The sequence below is a fragment of the Lemur catta genome, chromosome 7, assembly GCF_020740605.2.
Source record: "Lemur catta isolate mLemCat1 chromosome 7, mLemCat1.pri, whole genome shotgun sequence".
NCBI classification, from domain to species: Eukaryota; Metazoa; Chordata; class Mammalia; order Primates; family Lemuridae; genus Lemur; species Lemur catta.
This window is the reverse complement of record NC_059134.1, coordinates 40864807-40885542: the sequence shown is the minus strand read 5'-3', so window position 1 is coordinate 40885542 and position 20736 is coordinate 40864807. Positions and strand designations below refer to the sequence as shown.

The 20736-nt window shown below is 38.9% G+C and overlaps 1 protein-coding gene across 2 annotated transcripts; it reads right to left on the bottom strand.

The window, feature by feature from the left end:
• Positions 1–10418: 10418 nt before the first annotated feature.
• CWC15 (CWC15 spliceosome associated protein homolog) lies at positions 10419–20675 on the bottom strand. 2 transcript variants are annotated; one of them, XM_045557097.1, is made up of 7 exons: positions 20560–20675; positions 19174–19312; positions 18387–18499; positions 17695–17783; positions 16531–16638; positions 13502–13620; positions 10419–10590 (listed from the first exon to the last, which is right to left on the bottom strand). In XM_045557097.1, exons 2-7 carry the CDS (start codon positions 19302–19304, stop codon positions 10461–10463), a joined length of 690 nt encoding a protein of 229 aa, XP_045413053.1. In that variant the 5' UTR covers positions 19305–19312; positions 20560–20675; the 3' UTR covers positions 10419–10460. The 2 variants fall into 2 exon arrangements, with proteins under 2 accessions (XP_045413053.1, XP_045413054.1); XM_045557098.1 differs by lacking the exon at positions 20560–20675 and adding an exon at positions 20279–20505.
• Positions 20676–20736: the final 61 nt, after the last annotated feature.

Sequence of the window (20736 nt, the reverse complement as noted above, 5' to 3'; positions counted from 1 at the left end):
CTTAGTGGGTGGGCTGCTACAACAGAATACCATAGACTGGGTGGCTTATAAACAACAAGCATTTATTTTTCAGTTTCGGGAGGCTGAGAAGTCCATGATCAAGGTGCCAGCAGATTCATGTCTGGTGAGGGCCCTCTTCATAGAAGGCCGTCTTTGTGCTGTGTCCCACATGGTGGAGGGCCAGGGAGCTCTCTGGGGCCTCTTTTATAAGGGCATTCGTCCCCTTCTTTCATAACAACCTAATCCCCTCCCAAATGTCACATCTCCAGATACCCTCACATGGTGATTAGGTTTCAGCATGTGAATTTCGGGGGGGGGACACAAACATTCAGACCATAGTACTGGGTCTTTTTTTTTTTTTTATTAAAAAGCACACATAATATATGAGATACAATTACATTTATTTTATGTAAAATTAAATATATATATCAAAAACAGAGGCAAAGTGAGGCAAAAACAATGTAAATATGGTCAGTGGTGAACAGTACGTATCAACTGACATGGTGGGACTTTTACACAATGATTATTAAAGAAGAAGAATAAACAATATATCAATAAAATACATTAAATTTTAAAAATTTCTCATTAAGAACACATATGTATAGTTTGGGAAATGAGGGGAAGGTGAGCAGGGAAGTGCATATTATCTGATGGCAGTTGTCTGATTTGGGGTTCATGGTGGGCCACCAGGCAGGAAGAGATCCACACACAGATGGTTGCTGTCCTGGGGAAAGAGTAAGACAAAGCCTAAATTTCTTTGTCCTAAGGGTAAAGGACAGAAAGAGAGAGGTCCTACCACCTAGTCTATCCAAATTTACCAGGACATAAATTTACCAGGATATAACTTTAAAAATACCATTAAATGGACTATAACATTATTTTAAAAATACATTTGCAGACATGAAAGGTCAATCTGTGTAGCCACAGAATCACTCAATTCAAAAACTAAACTTTTTGGAACAAGTCACTTAGGTCCCTTAGATACAACATGAGTGAGAGAATTCAGCAGCAATACATTCTTTCCCTGATATGAGCACATTCTCCCAAGGTCAGAAATATAGATCTCCCAGGACCTTTGGGTTTCTCTGCGAATCTAGACTTCCACGCAGGGTACAGTTAATGTCGCTCTGGGCAAGCTATGCCTGGGGTTCAACCAGTAAATCAGCTTGAAGAATGCCTCAGTGTGGGTTAGAAATACATTCAGGACCTATACATTTTCCTCACATGGTAGGGCACTTTATCCTGCTGTTCTAAAAATATGTTACAAATACCAACGCCACATGAATCGCTGGAGGGAAAGGAGGAGAGTTGAGTTTGGTTCCTCACTTTGCCAAGTATAACTTCGTCATCTGCCCTGAGATCTGGGGGGTCCTTGCTCACTGCCCTTTCTTAGTAATTAGTGTAGCCATGACTGCAGCAATTTGGGATAGGTTGAGGAAGAAAGATTGTGTACGTCTGTGTGTGCATGTGCAGATGTGTGTCTGTGAGAGAGAGAGAGAGAGAACAGTGTATGTGTGCACATGGGTGTGTGTGCCTGACTGTGAAAGCATTTTATTATGCCTACTTTGAGCCCAGACTAGGCTGTGAGTACCTGCCCTGATATGTAGACCAAAACACACAGAATTCAATTTTTAAAAATGACTTATATGTAAGATCCAGTGCTGGGCACTACCTATGCATAACATCCAACTCTCCTTGCAAAGGGGAAAATACAGTCTACTGTAAGACAAAGGCACAAATAAGCTTTTATAAAAGACAGAAAATATATGTTATATCTGAATCAATCACATCCCATTTCTGGGCTCTGTAAAGAAAGCTAAAAGGAAAAACAAAATGTTGATGACCTTGCTTCAAAATGAGTGCCTTAAAATGAATAATTTATTCAAGACATGTCTTGGTATAAAAATAATGACCAAGCACATTTATCTCCTCTTTTTAATAAGTAACATAAGAGAGATTTGAAAAATATTGCATGTCTAAGCCCAGAACTGAAATAAAATGGAATTGACTAAGATTGTGTTTCTTCCATCTTTGAGAATAGGGACTGAAGATAGAAATAAAATTGAATTATAGTAAAACAAAAATCAATATATTTTTTATGCCTGACTTGAGTCTGTGGCCAAGAATTATTTACTATATATATAGGGCAGGAATTGTATTTAAGTATATATTTATTTTATATATGTACAGTATATACATACACATATGCATACAATATTGAAGAAAAAGATATTGATGGTCTAAAACAGAGACAGGATAATGCAGTGGTTAAAGGCTAAAGATTGGTATCAACTAGAGAGCTTTAAAAAATATTGATGCCTGGGTTTTATCCCCAAAGGTTCTGACTTACATTTGACCCTTGAACAACATGGAGGTCGAGAGCACTGACCCCTACACAGTCAAAAATTCTTGTATAACTTTAACTCCCCCAAACTTTAACTATTAATAGCCTACTGTTGACTGAAAGCCTTACTGATAACATACACAGTTGATTAACATATATTTGTATGTTATATGTATTATATACTATATTCTTACAATAAAGTAAGCTAGAGAAAAGAAAATGTTAAGAAAATCATGAGGAAGAGAAAATATATTTACTATTCATTAAGTAGAAGTGGATTATCATAAAGGTCTTCATCCTCAGAATCGTCATGTTGAGTAGGCTGAGGAAGAGGAGGAAGAGGAGGGGTTGGTCTTCCTGCCTCAGGGGACGCAGAGGCAGAGGAGGTGGAGGGGGCGGAAGGAGAGGCAGGCACACTCAAGGTAACCTTATGGAAATATATAGTAATTTGTATGACATTTTTGCTTTTATGTTTCTTTAAAAATGTTTCTATATGGTACCAATCTTTCTTCCATTGTTTGCTTTAGTTTCAGTGCCCATATCATCGAAGGCTCCACGTCATAAAAGAAGTCAAAAGCAGTCTTGAATGACCGGAACCCTTCTGCCAAATTGTCTCATGTCAGTTTGTTTTCTGGAACTGCTTCTTCTCCATCCCCTTTCTCGCCGTCTGGCAGGGGGTCAGAAGTGCTCATCTCCATCAAGTCACCTTCTGGTAAGTCCTCTGGTGTGGTGTGCCTCTTAGCTCTTGAATTTCCCCAAGATCCATATCTTGAAAACCTTCACCCCCACCCAACTTTTTTTTTTGCCATATCCACAATCTCTTTTGTGATTCCCTTGACTGGCTCTGTCATAAATTCTGTGAATTCATGCATAACAGCTGGACATAGTTTTCTCTAGCAGAAGTTTATTGATTTGGGCTTGGTGGCTTTCATGGCTTTTTTCTATAATAATGGCATCTTCGATGGTATAATCTTCCCAGACTTTCTATCGGGGTTCTCTTCCAAGGCATTGACAATCCTTTCCATAGAGTACTGTGTGCAGTGACCCTTAAAGGTCCTTATGACCCCCTGATCTAGAGGCTGCATTAGAGACGTTGTGTTTGGGGGCAAGTAGACCACTTGGACACCTTCAGTGTTAAACTCCTAGGATTCTGGGTACCTGGGAGCATTGTCCAGTAACAAAAGAAATTTAAAAGTCCCTTATTGGCAAGTTACTTCCTGACTTTGGGCACAAATCATCAATGGAACCAATCCAGAGAAAGGGTTCTTGTCCAGGCCTTCTTGTTGTACAGCCAAAAGGCTGGCAGCTGGGGTTTATCTTTTCCCTTCAAGCATTGGGGCTTAGCAGCTTTATAGATAAGGGCAGTCCTGATCGTAAAGCTGACCACATTTGCAGAAAACAATAGAGTTAGCCTATCCCTTCTTGCCTTTAATCCCACTGCTTGCTTCTCTTTCCTACTAATAAATACCCTTTGGGGCATTTTTTCCAAGAATAGGGCAGTTTTATCTGCATCAAAAACCTGTTCAGTACTTGGGAGGCTAAGGCAAGAGGATCACTTGAGCCCAGGAGTTCAAGGTTGCAGTGAGCAATGATGAAGCCACTGCACCCCAGCTTGGGTAACAAGAGTGAGACTTTGTCTCAAAAAAACAAAAACAAAAACAAAAACAAACAAACAAACCTGTTCAGGCAGACATCCTTTCTCCTCAATGATTTTCTTAATAGAATCTGAGAACTCATCTGCTGCCTCTTGGTCAGCAGAATCTGCTTCTCATATTATCTTGACATTTTTAAAGCCAAACCTCTTTCTGAAATTATCAAACCATCCTTTGCTGGTATTAAATTCTCCAGCTTTATATCCTTCACCTTTCTTTTGCTTTAATGACTTTGCTTTTTCTTGAATCATAATAGAGTCTATGGGTATGCCTTTCTTATAGCAGTCCTACACCCACCTAAAAGCTGAATTTTCAATACAAGATGAAAAGGCATTTCACAAAAAATTCAAGGTTTTTGTGCCTGTTAGCATAGCTATAGTGATGGCTTCATGGATTTACTTTTCTTTCTTTTGATTTACAATGGTCCTTATGCTGGATTCATTTATCTTGAAATGGTGGGCAACCACAGCTGCAGACCTTATTCTATGGTACATATCAAGCAATTCAACCTTTTCTTGAAAAGTCATGACATTATAAGAAAAAAAGCTGTCTAAGAAAGGAAATTGAATCGTAATACTAGCGTTTTCAATTCTTTTAATTCTATAAAATCTTTTAATGTAATCAATTTACCTGTTTTGTTTTTCTTTTATAGTTTCTGCTTTTGATATCATGCTTAGAAGGGCTATCCCAGCTCAAAATTAAACACATTTTTACCTAGTATATTGTTTTCCTTCTAATTCTTTAAACCACATACAACTTATCCTGGAGAACTTGTAAAGTATCGGTAGGGTAACAGCCCCGTGCTGGGGCCTGTGACCTCATAGCTCACAGTCATCCCCATAGGCCACGCAGGCAAGACTGGAACTGCAGCTGGCCCGAATATCAGCAGCACACCTGGGACCCTCCTGGAACTTGGGAACATGGGGGTGGGGGAGGAGTTCCTGTAAGGGCATTTCTTATTTGTCTCTCATCGCTTCCTGGTTCTGGAGTGGTAGGAGGCTTCCTGACTCTCCATCCTTATGGTACAGCTGGAAACTTTGAACTTAGTTGTGGCACGACCTTGGCTTCTCCATGCCAGGGTGTCCAATCAGTAGTGTCTCTGTCACCTGGGCCTTTTTATTTCAGTGTTGTCCTACACCAGGATCCAGGGGAGCTAGCACCTCTGGCTACTTCCTTCACTGACGTAGGTAAGTACCGAACCATCTAAGTCTAAAAAGGGCTTGTTGTTTCTTTACTGGCTGAAACTATCAGCCTTGCTTTGGCCTTGTGCTGGACAGTAGCTCTCTATTTTCTGCTAAATGGTAGTAAATTTTCCTGACACTGTTTACTGAACAGTTCATTCTTTTCCCCATTGATTTTCTCTTTTCTTTTTCTCTTTAAAAAAATTTTCTTATATATGAAATTATTTTGTATTTATGTTTGTTTCTGGTCTTTTTATTATGTTCCATTTTCCCCCATCTCTCTATTCTGGGACCAGAACCACACTAATTTTTGTATGTTTATAATCCATTTTAAAATTGGTAGGGAAAACCCCTCTCATTATTCTTGCTTGCGAGATTTTTTTTTCTTAGATGTTCTTACAAATTTATGTTAGTGGAAAATTTTAAAATAATTTGGTTAAAACATCTATTATATGGGTTAAAAATACCCCAAACGACTGGAATTTCCCAATGTCTTTTGGTGGAGAACTGGTATCTTTACACCATTGAGTCCTCCTACCCTGAAATAGGTATTTCTTCACATTTATTAAAATCTTTTTAAATGGGTGGTAGAGTTGTCTTCAAAGAGGTCCTGCACATTTCTTGTTAAGTTTATGATTATGCATTTTACATTTCCTGTAGCTACCATGAATGGGATGTCTTTCCTTTGCATTCCCTAAATGGCAATTGTTTGTTGAAGGGTTCAACAAGGTCAAGGGGGACGGTGGGTGGGTGGGGGTGTCCTGGCAGGAGGCAGGAGGCCACCTGGACAGGAACCCTAGTGTCTTTGGGGCCTCTTGCCACAGAAACAGTGCTCGGGTGCTCTGCAAGCTTTGCCACTTCTGTTATCCCAGTTTTTCTCCTCACTAGCAGCTTTTTCCTCCCTGCGGCTTCTCTGAAAACTCTTCAGAGAGTGACTCAACCCCCAGTTCTTACTGAACACATCCTCTGGAGACAGGCCTCTGAGACCAAGAGTTAGGCTTTCAAGGAGGCAGGCAGGTTGAGGAAATCTCAAAATGACGTTAGAACCCTCTTCTCTGAAAAAGTCAGAACACTGTTTAAGCCCCCGCCCCCTCTCCCCCTTCCTAGGCTCCAGCACGTGCAGAGATGGCTAAGCTCCCAGGAAGCTGGTTCCTGTTAGTCTAGGACCTTTAGGAACCATTTCTCTGCCTCTTTTTTGATGAGGAGGCTGTCTGAGATTATGGTAAAATGGAAAGAGCACCCCGGAGAGGAGAGCTGGGAGACGCCAGGAGAGTGAATACAATGATTTCTTCCTCCTCCTTTTCTCACCTCCTAAAATACCTCAGAGAGCTAGGCCTGGTGAGAACAGGACATTTTAAAAAATGAAAATGGAAAACTTCTAAAACCGCTTCTGTATAAAAAGATTGCAGGAGCACATGCATGTTGGGGGGGGGAGGTTCTGTGGGAGTGTGATTTAGGAAAGGGACACATCTAAACAACAACAGCACAAATAACAAGAGCAACAACACAAATAAATTGATACCTGACATTTACTGAAAGACAGCTCTGAGGCATATCAATTTTTTTCCCTGCTCTGACCTTGAGGAGGAGATTCCCATCCTCTGAAGCTCCAGCCCTTTCCTCTCCCTTTCACTTGCTCCTCCGTCTCCCCCCAGGAGTGGTTCGATTCAATTAGTTCCATTTCTAAGACCTGCTCTAAAGACAGGACAAGCCCTGCCCTGCTCCCTGGGGCCTGTGCTTCCTTCCCAGGAAACGGACCCAGCAGGGCCTGCTCCTGGCAGGACTCCCCAGGCCTCTGCTTTCTAGGCTGCAGCTTTTCTACCTGTGCCTGGGTGGGTGCCTGCCACTCCTGTAGCCTGCGACACGGCCAGGCTTGGGGAGGCCAGAGGGCAGGATGCCATGTGAGCCAAGGCTTGAAGCACGAGCACCTGCCCCATTTATGTCCCATAAGATTTTATTTACAAAACACACATTCAAAGATAAAAGCATAAACAATTTCAAGACAGCAATGGCTGAGCATGATACCTCGAAGCTGAAGTCCTGAGTGTGGGGCCTGAGTGATCGCGCTGGAGCCAGGAAGCTGGCTCAGATCCTCAGTTAACACTTTTCATCTATTTCTTAGCTGATTGGAAATTTGGGGCAGGAGGACAAGGGAATCATTACCACCACCCTCCAAGAGCCTCCAGCAGTTCCATAATAGGCCTGTACTTACATCACCTCTAATCTTCAGCTTTGTAGGCGAGTGTTGTTATTGTCACTGTACAAAGGAGGAAACTGAGGCTTAGAGATTTCAATAATTTGTTAAGGCCATAAAAGCTAATAAGTGGTAGAACTAAAATTCAATCTAGCTTTCTTGGGCTCCTGTGCTCTTTTTACTCTATAATGCTTCCTCCAAAATAGCAAACGTCTAATGGAGACCATCTGGTATTTAGGGAGGCCTTGCTGTGTGACCAGCATGCTGCTAGATTGTATGGGGGAGATGCAAGCACTACCCTTGAGGAGTCCGGAGTTACAGCTGTGATATCTTCGGTTTTCAAGTTTTGCCTACTACGCGTATAGCTGGGTATCTCAAACCACATCTGTACTGTCAGTGTCTCCCTGTCCTTGCCCACGTTTGTTCTAGGTAACCAGGTTCCTGGCCACTGCTTGCTTGACCAGTTTGTCTCGGGATACAAAGGCTCTATTGGCCAGTGGAGCTATAAGGCCAGTGAAGACCCTCTTCCAGGGAAGCCAGGAACATGAATGAATGGCTTCCAGTTTTGCAGTATGGAAACTGAGTCTTGCAGAGGAAGTAGGGCAGATGGATAGAGGGAGCTGAGAAGTTGGACAGAGGAAGTGGCTTTTAAGTATTCTGAAGATAACCTCTATTTTACTTGAGTTTCTGTGATGGAGTGTCTAATCCTAGCAACTAAGCAATGCCTGTCCAGGCCATATCTATGGCCCAACCCAAGCTTTCTGGGGCCAGGGAACCTCTTAATTCAGAACTAAACCTTTATGTAAAACAAAATAATAGGCTTTTAAACTTTTAGCCAGCCCCTGCTATATGCTGGTAGAAGCAGGTAGGAAGTGAACACGTATGAAGTCCTTCCCATGTGCCTGCCAGATACTTAAATTATTATTTAATCCCTTCAAAACTCCCTTAAGATTGTCTTATTATTTCATAGGAAAGAAAAGAGAAGGGCTAATTAACATGAAGAGGCAAACACAGCAGTAAGGAGGATGGTTTAGAATAGAGTTCTAGGTTTCAGTGTTGGTCCTCCTCCCTTAAGGGTTTATGACTTTGCTTGTTTTTAAACTTCTCTTACAAACTTCAATTTCCTTATCTATAAAATGGGGGACATAATGCGTACCTTACAGGCAGTGGTGTCAATTAGATTAATGTAGTACAAGTGCAACTGGTGGACATTCAATAAATGTTAGCTCTAATAAAGCCCGAAGTGGCAGGGCTGGGCTTTACACCCAGGTCCATTTGGCTTCAAAGCCTTAGCTCTTTCCACTCAACATTGGCCCTTCAAGGGCTAAGACAAATCTCTCGAATGCTCCAACACAAGGTATCCGCAAGCAGCATGTAAGGCATTTTAGCTAAGCATGCTGTTACCTGTACTGTAAATCTGAAAGCTAACAACACATTCGTGTGTGTCCTGGGTCTGTGACTCAGGTTATATGATTTTGTTTTACTTGGAAAACCATAGGGAACGGGACAAAGAAATCAATGAAATTAGCTTTACTCTGATTCTTCCTGAACATCAGGCTCAAATAGGGAATCTGAAATAGGTAGATCTTAGAGTAACGGTGCACCTAAATCAGACACCTGGGCATGAGTCATAGGCTCTTGAGATGCTAAAAAAGAAAGAGCAATTTCAAGTACTGTTTTGGAAATCTGGTAATGCCGATCACGTCTGTAAGCACATCTTAATGTAATTTTAAGGTGCTCATACATGACCCACCATGTATTAACTTTGATCAAGTCACTGAGCCTGAGCTTTATTTTCTTTAACTTTGAATAACTCTGTACTTTCTTCCTACCCAACGGTGATGCTATGAAGATAATGAATGTAAAGGCACTTCATGAATTGCAAAGTTGGAGATAAAACACTTAAGTATTCAAACATTTGTATAAATAGTTCAGTTTGAAAAAATGCAAAACACAATATAAATGTGGAGTCAAGACTTGAGCTCCATTTCCACCTCTACTCCTGATTCAGACTACATGTAAACTGTGTCCAAGATTCCAGTGGAAAATGCTGAAGTAATAAGATCTTTAAAACATTTTAAATAAATAGCATGTAATAAGTAACATGTTAATTTTGCTTTAAAAAAATTCTATCTTTAACCTTTCCAAGGCTCAGTATCATTCATGGCTGAGGAATCCTATGTATGGGTCTCTATCTGTAGAAGGCTCAATTTCTGGTCAGAAATTTTCTATCAAAAGTGGTCCCCTTAAGTCACAGCAGGTTTAGGAAAATTCAATTCCCAAGAGTACTGCTTTTAGTAGAGCACAGCTACGTCTCTCCCTCCCACTTCCCACAAGATAACAAACAAAATCCTACTTCCAAAGGTTTTATGTATTGTTTGATTTGAAACTTTCCCAGGCTTTGCATCTGATGCATGTCAGTGTTCTGTTTCAAGAGAAACATGGCAGTTGAGTCCCCAGGAGAACACAAGTGAGCGCCACATACTTCCTAAGACTTTACACAGCTCTTTTACTGAGCCACGGGGGGGGGGGGGGGGGGGGGGGCGGGAAGAAACGCCTAGAGAAGTGAGAGACACCCACTGCTATTCCAGACACACGCAGGAGGCGCTTACTGATTGACGACACTCTTCCATACCAACATGCGGTCCAAAATGGAATCCCTCTAATCTTTCATTACACTCTTAAAAAACACACAGGAAATATTATGAATTAATTGACCTTAAATCAATGTGAGAGAAATGAGGGGGGAAGTTAATGCACAAAGAAATGCAATACAAAAATTACACAATGTTTTATAAGCTACATAAGCTCCAACAAAAAATTGGGGACACAGATTTGGTTAGTTAGATCAAAAATATTTATTACAAGTAGATTTCCTTTTCCCATGTTAAAAAGAAAATACAGGACTAGAAACATTCAGAGAATGGAAACCAGATTAAACCTATTCCAAAGTCCACTATCAACTTAGGTATTTCTAAATAAAAAGATATTTTGGAACTTAAAATTAGAGAAACCTATATACAATTTAGACAAAGGAAAAGAAAAAATGATCCTTCATATTTTACAGTCTTTAAGCACATAAAACTGTACTATTTAATATATTTCTCCATGAACTTTTTGTGAAATTCAGATCGCAATGTATCATTTACAAATCTTTTGTCTTTCTTCTGATCATCTACACCTTTTGCACAGTTCTTGAAGACAACATCATCATCCCACCTAAAGGGAAAAAAGAAAATAGAACATCTTATAATGTTTGTGTCAGGGGACAAGAATACCATGTACATTGCAAAGCTTAGTCATTACACAGAAAGATGCTCAACATGTACATCATTTGATGCAGCAATTATACACAACAGAATAAAGTAATTGTTAATACATAAGCTTTCTTTATTATAGCAGGAAGGGCAATTCCTGTTTAGAACAAACAAAACATTCTTATTACTTCTCCATTAAAAGAAACTTTTCAGTCAAAAAGAAATACATAGATTTTAACTGCATAAATACTAAAGAGGCAGTACCTACGACTACTCTGATGTTACTGTAGACATCTCTAGATGATAGTAACTGATCAATTTACTGTAGTTTAATTATGAGGTTTAGAGGATTTTATATATTCTTCTTTTATCAGTTAACATTTAGTAATCATCCACTGTAGTATTTACATTATAGGGCAACAAAAGGAGAAGGAACAATTGGGGTATAACAATTAAGGGTCATATATGGCCCATATCTACATTAACCACAGAGAAGATAAGCTGATAAGCACAGGGCAGAACTCTGGTTAGATTCTTCTGGTTGGATTCCTTAATGCATAAGGATTCAAAAAACACCCATGGGTGGGCTATAAAATACATGTGTTATAGAAAACAAAGCATGATTTCAAAATATTATCTAGCATGTAAAAGACAAGCCCATATATGCAATATGGATACTCTCACAAATATAAATAAAATACAAGCCCATATAATGTGTGTTTGTGTGTGCACATGTATGCATGCCAAGAGAAACTGCATATGGGAAATAAAGAATGTGGGCATCTTTGGAAAACAGCGTTAGTAAAGTCATCACTGATGAAGTACACAGAATCATAAAAAACCAAGGTCAATATTAACTGTAATATAAGACATGTTTCTATCTCTGATTCCATCTCCATCCAAAAAAGGCAGAAGAACTATATAGCTATAGTTTATATATATATATATAAAAAATAAAAAACAGTATAGTTTTTTTCTGTATCCACTCTCCTCAACTCACTCCCAACAGGTTTTCTGTTCCTCCCCAACAACAAAACTGCTCTACCTTGACGTCAATATTTAACCTAGATGATCACTCCTCTCCTCGTCAAACACTTTGTTTGCATTGCTTCCAAGACACCAATGTCTTTTGGTTCTTCTCCTTCCTCACTAGTTGCTCCTCCTCATCCTAGTTGTTTTCGTGCAAAATTCATTTAATATTTATTAAGGACCTAGTATAATGTTTAGAGGTTGGGTACATGATTAGAACAGGTATTGATACTAATCACCTACCCAACCCCTAAACAGTATACCAGACTGAGTCCTATGACTTCTCCTCTCTGGATATATTCATTCCCTAGGTGATCTCCTCCTATCTTATAGCTTTAAAAAATTTCTATAAGCTGACGACTCACAAATCTATTATTTCCAGCTTTGATTACTTCCAGAACTGTATCAAGCTATCTAGTCAACATTTCCTCAGAGTTGTATATAACACCCCAAACTTACCATGTTTTAAACTTGGCACCTCTCCCACCTGCAACCTTAGTTTAAATCTTCCCCATCTCTATCCTTTCAACTGCTCAGGTTAAACCCCTTGGAATCTGATCTCTGATAAAATGTCACCTTGTTGGCAAATCTTCCCTTGACTGTACTGTTGCTGCTGCATAGAAGGGGTAGATTTTTATAGCTTTATAGGCCATTGTAAGGACTGGGTTTTTACTGTGAATGACTTAAGAAGCCACTGGAAGGTTTATAACAGTAAGCTGTTGTTGTGACTTTACAGTTTAAAAAACTAGGAGTGGGGATGAAGCAGGCGGTGAGTGTGCCAGCAGGAGAGCAGTTAGTGGTACTGCATCACTCCAGATGGGAGACGGTAGCAGTGGAGGTGGTGAGAAATAATGGAGAGTTTAAAAGTTAAGCCTGCGGGGTTCCTTGACCACTTTATATAACATAACCACCAATATTCTTCCCACTCAGTACTTCCTATAAACTTTCATTTTTCTATATATATCAGCATCTGAAGTATTAGATACCGTATTTACTATTTATATTCTCTCTTAAGCCCTCTACTTTACCCCTCCAAACACACATACTGTACAGAAAGGAGTTAACACAGCAGGTCTACGACTATCCTTACAAAGGCCTGCTTGCAAGCCTGGCATTTGAAAACCTGGATTTCAGGAATCTTCTCACTGCCACTATGCCTAGAGCTTATAAATAATGTGTTTTATTCTGAACACCTACTTTCCTTTTTGGAGTCCAGATTTTGGTACGAGCTAGGCAGAAGTTCCCTGCATGACTCCCTCCCATCTCCCCAAAACTTTGGGCATTGAGGCTCTAATGGGCTTTCCTGGGCAGAAGCGTGGCATACATGTTACCACATTTTCATTGCTGGGGGGTGCGGTCAGGGGGACAATGAACTCTGTGTGACCACTCACGGGAGGGACACGGCATAAGGAAGCCTGCACATGGATTCTTCTAGTCTCCACTTGTATCTTTTCCCTTTACGATCTAGCTGTGTATCCTTATTACCTTAGCCATAAGTATAACTATATGCAACTCCCCTGAGTTCTTTTAATGAGTCTCTGAGTGTGATGGGTGGTCTCGGAGACCCCTGACATGCACACTTAAAATGTTAGGTATTATAGGGTAAAGGGCTCAGTTCATTACTCTGTCCCTAGTGCTTGGACCATTATCTGGCACATAGCTAATTATTATAACTACCTATTGAAAATAAGTTTATTTTCTTTCATTTCCCTTCTTTCATTATTCCAATATCTGATAGAGAAGAATATCAGTGGCAGGTGGGGTTTTAGAAGCTTTACGTAATGCACTTTGCCATCCAACTCATAATCTGCATACACACCCACCCACCCGTTACTGTATAGTACCTTCTTTTAACTTTGAAATTGGCCTGAGGCTGGGCTGGGCCAGTGAGATTAAGGAGGGGATTTCCACTCAGAATGTTCTCCATACGAATCCTTTCTTCTTCAGCTTTTTGCTCTTGTTCCTGTCCAAGATAAAGGAAGAGTCACATTTACTGATATTAACTCTGGGATCTATTTTCTTATATTAGCTCATTAAAAAAAAAAGATTGTTAGGATTTTATGGGAAGAAAAACATCAAGGAAGGTTTTTTTTATTTTTATTTTTTTTGGCTTTTAAGACATACCAGAAAAGTCTCACTTAATGATACTCAGTGAACATTCATTTCTACTACTAATTTACCTGATATTTATCTATTTTGTTCTTGTGATTTATTCTTACTCTCTATTTTTATACCTCTCATCCTTCATCTGTTAACACATTGTCTTTCTTCACTTTTATTTTAGCATCAACATCTTCAAACTCAACCTCAGTTCCATTCGTAGAATTAGGAATATCACATGTTTAAAATCCTTAGCTATAACGTCTACATCTACCTGTTATGCTAACTTAACTCAAATATAAATCCCATTTTGCTGTGTTTTGGGGACCACAAAAATCGATGACTCAGTAGATCAAGGAAAAAGAGACTGCATTAAAGTCATTTTAAAATGAATCTTTATTTTAATACCCCAAGTTTTCATACAGGTAACTGATATTTCATTTTAATATTTAAATGTGAACATGAATTTCATTTTTATGAGGGCCAATAACTGGGAGGTAGGAAAATGCAATATGCAAGGAAATAAACAAGAAAACTCTTGTAGGTCACTGCTCAGACTTAAACAAATAAAACCAGGAACTACCTATCATAGATTAAGAACAGATAGTTTTCTAAAAATTATATACTTATTTTTAACAAATTATACTGATGCTTAAAGTAAAAAGATATTTTTCTGAAATGGTAGAAAAATAGGAGCTCAAGTATATAATGTATCCAAACTTACAATGATAATGTGTAGGACATATAAAGGTCTTGGCCTTTTTATGATTGGAATATTATTTCCTTTAGAGTTATTGGATGATTGCCACACATAGCTCTGTGAAAAAAGGGACCAACTCTTTCAGTATTCAAATATCAGGCACACTGTGCTTCATGAGTATAGGCTAGGGGTCAGATGGCCTTCAGGTCAAATCTGAATGACCATGTTTTTATAAATAAAATTTTATTGGAACATAACCACATCTATTCACTTATGTACTGTCTATGGCTACTTTTGTGCTATAATAGCAGAGCTGAGTAGTTGCAACAGAGGCTGTATGGTCAGCCAACCTAAAATATTTACTATCTGCCTCTTTACAGAAAGTGAGCCAATCCCTGACATAGACTAATTGGTTTGAAAACCTTATTTTAGGAAACCTCAAAAACCAACCAATACAAAGCAAAACAGGGACAAAAGAAACAAAACTGTCATTCAGCCTCAAGAAACATCAACACATTTTTGTACAAAGAAATTAGGTGAAACTCACAAAACTTCTGTAAAACCTTCTGTCTAAAATGTTTAAAGGTCAACCGAAAGCATTTAAATTGCTGGTCTCATTATATATCCAGAGCTATTAGGCAAGCTAAAAGAATTTGGAACAACTGCCCTCTAGTGGTGTAAAAGTGAGATTGGGAATATAATTACGTGTTCTTATAAGTCTGATTTTTAAAAATTAGATATAAAAACTATAAACTATTATTGAAATTATGGTTTCCTTTGTCAAATTTTGACGAGAACTGTATTTTAAAATACTTTTTTTTATTTCAATCTGAATTCTAACAGCCTTCAAAGCCCATCCCAAATTCTTCCTCTTTCCTGAATTCTTCCCTGGCCCTTCTGACTCACATGAACTCCACTTCCCCTAACTCCTAGCATTAACCTATGTCAGTGTCTTTTCCAAGTCGTTTTCCCTCCTTCTTTTTTTAAACAGAATAATTCTTGGCTCAAAAGAAATCTTACAGAGAAGTTCATAAAAAAGCTGTGCTGTGTGGTTGAAAATAGGGGCAGATATCTCTACTTGAATGTCTCACAATGTGTCAAATTCAATGTGTTCAAAACAGAACTTACCATCTCTATCTTCCCTCTGCTTAATATGCTCATTCTTCTGCATTCCTTGTATTAGTGTATGGCACAAATATCTACCTAGAAATTGGGGGTCTTTTTTGCTGCCACAGTCACGATCTGGTCAATTTGATCCCCTTGATAGCATCTGTTTGAGTCTCTCAATTCCAGCACCCATTATACAAGTTAAGATGGTCCTAATTGCATGTGAGGATTACTGGAACAGCCTCCTGGTTTTTTCCCAATCCATCCTCCACATTTTTGCCAGAGTAATATTTCTAAAATATATATCCAATCCTATCAATCTCCTGCTGAAATCAACTCCCCCAAACCTTTAGAACAAAATTCAGACTTTTTAAGCATTAATTTAGAAACCTCTACTACTCTGACCTGTGCTTGTCTTCTCAGTTTCATCTCTTATTATCAGTACTCTAGGTAATTCATTCAAAGTTTTAACTATCTTTGAGTTAGAAAGATATTCTTTTCTCTAATTGTGTAAATGGAGAGACTGGGGGGGGTGTTCACAGAAGTTAGGTAACTTGCTCTAGGTGACATAAAATCTATTGACAGATTGCCTCAACAAGTGCCTAGGCAGGAGAAAAATAGATAATCTTTGTAGGGCATGGCTATATCTTAATCATCTTTGATTCTTCTAACAATCTATAGACATTATCTAAATGTCTATTGAACAAATGAACAAACAAGTGAATGACTACCAATTTAGCAACTATTATTCAGCATATCTGAACCATTTTGAAAGAATTTCTAACATAACCAGGATATCTAGGATGTCATAAAAATAATCAGATTTATAGATCTACAGGTGCTATAATATTTAGAACATGGTGAGGAAAATTTCTAATATAAGATATTACTTGAATTAAAAAATATTTATACTTTAGTATGTGTTAGAAGATGGGGCATTGTAAATACTTAACATTTTGATTTTACCTTTCTGGCCTGCTCTTCAGCTCTTTCTTTTTTAATTTTTTCCAGTTCTGCAAGAAGAGCTGCAGTATCATCATCATCACTCTCCTCTTCAAAATCTTCATCTTCCTCCTAAAAAAAGAACCGTGATGGTCCAGAAGATTGAAGAGAGAATATATATTACTCATTTTTTTCCATAAAAACTGCACTTACCAAATCTTTGGGACATAATTAAAGTTTATAAATATTCACTAAAATGTCAACCCCTGACAAAGTGCCTTTCAAATTTACGTGGCCAAAAGGAAATTTCTATATGAAAATATTTCTAAAAATAGAAAACAAACATTTTATACCAAAACATATATACAATGTATCACCCTAAGAATCAAAATAGTTTTATGTAGTTCAAAACAACTTTAACCTAGCAAGGATAATCAAAAAGGCAAAAAAGGGTGCTAAATTCCCGGAAGAAAGTACCTTCAAACGAATAATCATTAAATTTCACTTAAAATTGGGTTTCCTCTTTTAATTATTACCAGTAACTGTATGAGTTTATTCCAGCATTAACTGCTGATATATGTACAAATTAGATACTACCCATAGGAGGCCACTCGGATTTTTTGCACTGTACTGTATGTAGAAAACTGTAAATTAATTATAGGCTGTAGGGTCCCACTGAATTTTAATGTTAATTGATATACTAATCCTTAAAAACCTTCTGCTTAGATTACTTCCCTTCCTAAGCACAGAAGGAACTATTAAGTGCACTGCATGTCTGCATAGGCATCATATTTAATGGAGAAACCCCCCTGGGTACAACTCTAGAGGCTGCTGTTTATAGAAAGCCCAGTGTGAAGAGTGCTCTGTGGAGGTTTATAGCATGGCAGCCCAATCTCCAGGGTTTAACATAGGGAATTATTTTGGAGGGAAGCATATCCTTTAACAGATTGCGTCCATATTTCCTTCTCTAGAGATCAAATTTGTTTTTGAAGTCCTTACCACAAAATAATACTTTCTGTTTTAAAATCAACTGTAAAAGTTTAGCACTGAGGCAAGGGCTACATTTGAATAACAGTAAGTAAAAATAAATACAGGTTACTTCTTAAAGCCAAAAGCATACAAAAGCATTTAAGAAAAACATGGTAAATAAATTATTAGATAGAGATAAAACGAAGGAACAAAACATACGTCTGTTAGAGGGTCATCTGCATCAAGGTTGGCAGCAGGAATCTGGTCTAACCGAGGCTTTTTTGACACTGAAGATGAGGTTGTATGTTCTGGGGAAAAACAAACATCATTTAGCTTACTGAAACAAATACTGCATTTCTTATGTTTTAGGGACCTGTGGGCACAAAGAGCCCACATTAAAAGCATCATGACAACAGGGATCATACCTACAGTGCTTGGCAAATAAGCTTTTGGTAAATATTTGTTGAATTAATTAATAAAAGTATTGATTTTAATACAGGAACTGTAGCTTCCCTCAGAAATTCAGGAAATAATTTACATATGCTGGAAACAACAATATTATAACTGATGCCTCTAGATGCCCTCCAATAGCCAGTTACAAAAATAGGAGAATCTCAGAGAGAAACCATGGGACTTAGCTGCTATACACAGTCAAAAACTCCTTGATCCTAACTTAAATGATCACTGCTAAATATCCCCAGATCACTCTGTTCCTTCTAATATAGAAGCATACAAAGATGGAATCTGAATGAACCTCATTATCATCTCTAATTATTTAAGAAAGTATCACACCTCCCATCAATCTTTAAAAGCAAAGCAACAAAAATATTAACCTTTTCCAATTACCATATTAAAGAAAAATTATTGACAACATAATTTTATGAGGTAAATGTCTGGGACAGTGTTGGTACCTCGGGTTGGACGGTCTCTGTTTTTCTCTCTAGCAGCAGCTCTCTCTCTCTCTTCCAACTCTCTCCTGAAGTCACGGTTACGAACCTCTTCAGGGGCATCCTGAGTAGTTTGTCTAAAGTAGAAACAAGTGAGGGCAAAAATGTTACTTAAAAGAAAACCACACTGCTGTAGCAATGGAAGACAATTCAGGAATGCAACTTTATTCCTTAAGCATGTAAGTAAACAAGACCACAATCTAATCCGAAAGTTACTAACAGGCACTTTTGTGATGTTGCTAATATTTCAAGAAATCCAAATCGAATCACATATTTTACCATAATAAGGCTGCAGATTAAAATGTCTTTTTGTATTGTACAAACTCAGGACTTGTTACCGTAACTCTTTCAATGTCATACTGACTACTGCTGATAGCAGTAGTATCTCTCTGAGATAGTATATTAGTCTTGAACTCTTGGCCTCAAGCAATCCCCCTGACTCAGCCTCCCAAAGCGCTAGGATTACAGGCAAGAGCCACTGAGCCTGGCAAAGGTAATATATTAGTTACTGTTCCATCTATATAAGGACGTTGCTGGTTAATAGGAATTCCTCCTGAAGGAATGAATGTGTGGTTTTAAAATCATAGAGCACAATTTTAGTGTTAAACACTCGATTGCATTTTATTCCAATAAAAATAAATAACTTAAGTGACATAACTCAAGATAGATAACTTGTGATACTATATCATGTCCATGCCATTAACAGATTTGGTCTTATTTTGTGAATAAGAAAAAACTGAGTCTTTATTACCTGTATTTTATCTTTGTATGAGAAGGTAGGTCTCTGCTTGAATACTGCTTTGAGAGTTGGCTCAAATCACCTTCTCCTTTTCCTCTTCCACCTCTTGCAGGTTCAAAAGTTGGCCTGGCTGCTGTTGTCATCTTTTATGCTTTGAAGAAAAATAGTAACAAGTTATTTCCAAAATGACAAACTCTCATTTTATAAAGTATTAATCAATATTCATCCTTTTGAAATAAGTTCCTAAAGTCATTCCCCACAACTTGCTTAAATACTCTTCTCAAAAAAAAGTTCTCAGGAAAACTAATTACGAGGCTTAGGCTGTACAAGGAATATGAGTACTCAGGTAGCTCTTATTTAGTACAAAAAATTCTATCATGAAAATCTGAGTTTGTGTTCTTGTTCTCCTTCTGATTGTACGGCCTTGGGCAAGTCAACTAGCTTAAGTTTCTGTCATCAGCAGAGTGGGGATATTCCTCATAGAATTATCATGAGAATTATGACACTTTATGTGTCAAATCCCTGGTAAAATACAGCAGTGACATGACTGAGTTTTAAAAATTCTCAGCTCAACCTTACTCCACCACACTCCCTAAGATCTGTATTTTATCTAAACCTCACACAACACCAAATAGATTAGTAAAAACAAAAGCAATACATATATATTTTACATATATATACACATACACACATTTATTTAAAAATCACTGACAAAGTTACTCAGTGTCCTGGAGAAAAGTGTTACATAGACAAAATTCTTCAACAATCATTTGTTGATCCAATTTTCTCCTACAAAAGCTATCATACATTAAATCTTTTGTAGATTATAATTTAAGGAATACTCAAAAGACAGATACCTCACCCCAAAGAATTCTGACAATCAAAAATCAGGGATTCATTCCTTATGCTACTTTCCGCTTTGAGCAGCCTAAAAATACTACCTAGCAGATGTGGCTACGAACCCCTGTTAGCATCGGAAAAGTAAGTTTGTGAGGAGGGCAAAGGCGTGAATCCAGAGGGAGACACAGAGTTTTCTAGAGCTGGGGGCGCCGCCGCCTCCCCCACACCTCTGGGATTACCACTGCAGCCTCCTAAGCGCCCGTCTTTGGGCTATCACCTGGGTACCACTGACTCTTCACCAGTGCCCGACGGGGCGGCAAGGGAGGTGGGAGCTGGTGCTCGCTTAATGCCGTGGGTAGAGCCGCCTTCGCTGTGCGCTTTCCGCCGCAGGCCTGAGGGCTGCGGACGAGCCCGACAGGCACTGGGGACCGCCGCTGGCGCGCTGCTCCGGAGCCTCCTCCGCCCGCGCTCGGTACTCCGCTGTCAATTCCCACCCCAACCGCCCTTTCTCGTCCCACCCAGATAAGGAAGATAGTCTGCGATCCTCCTGAAGCTCACTTTGGCCGAGGTCCGATGCCGCAGCCTCCGAAGACCACACAGAAGCAAGTTAAGACTCTCGACTCCCAGAAGCCCCTGCGCACAGGGCTACAGCCCGAGACCCGGAAGCAAAACCCAAGCGTTTTAGCCTCGCCCCAGAGGCAACTACCAATCCGCAGAGACTAAAGTGGAAGTCGG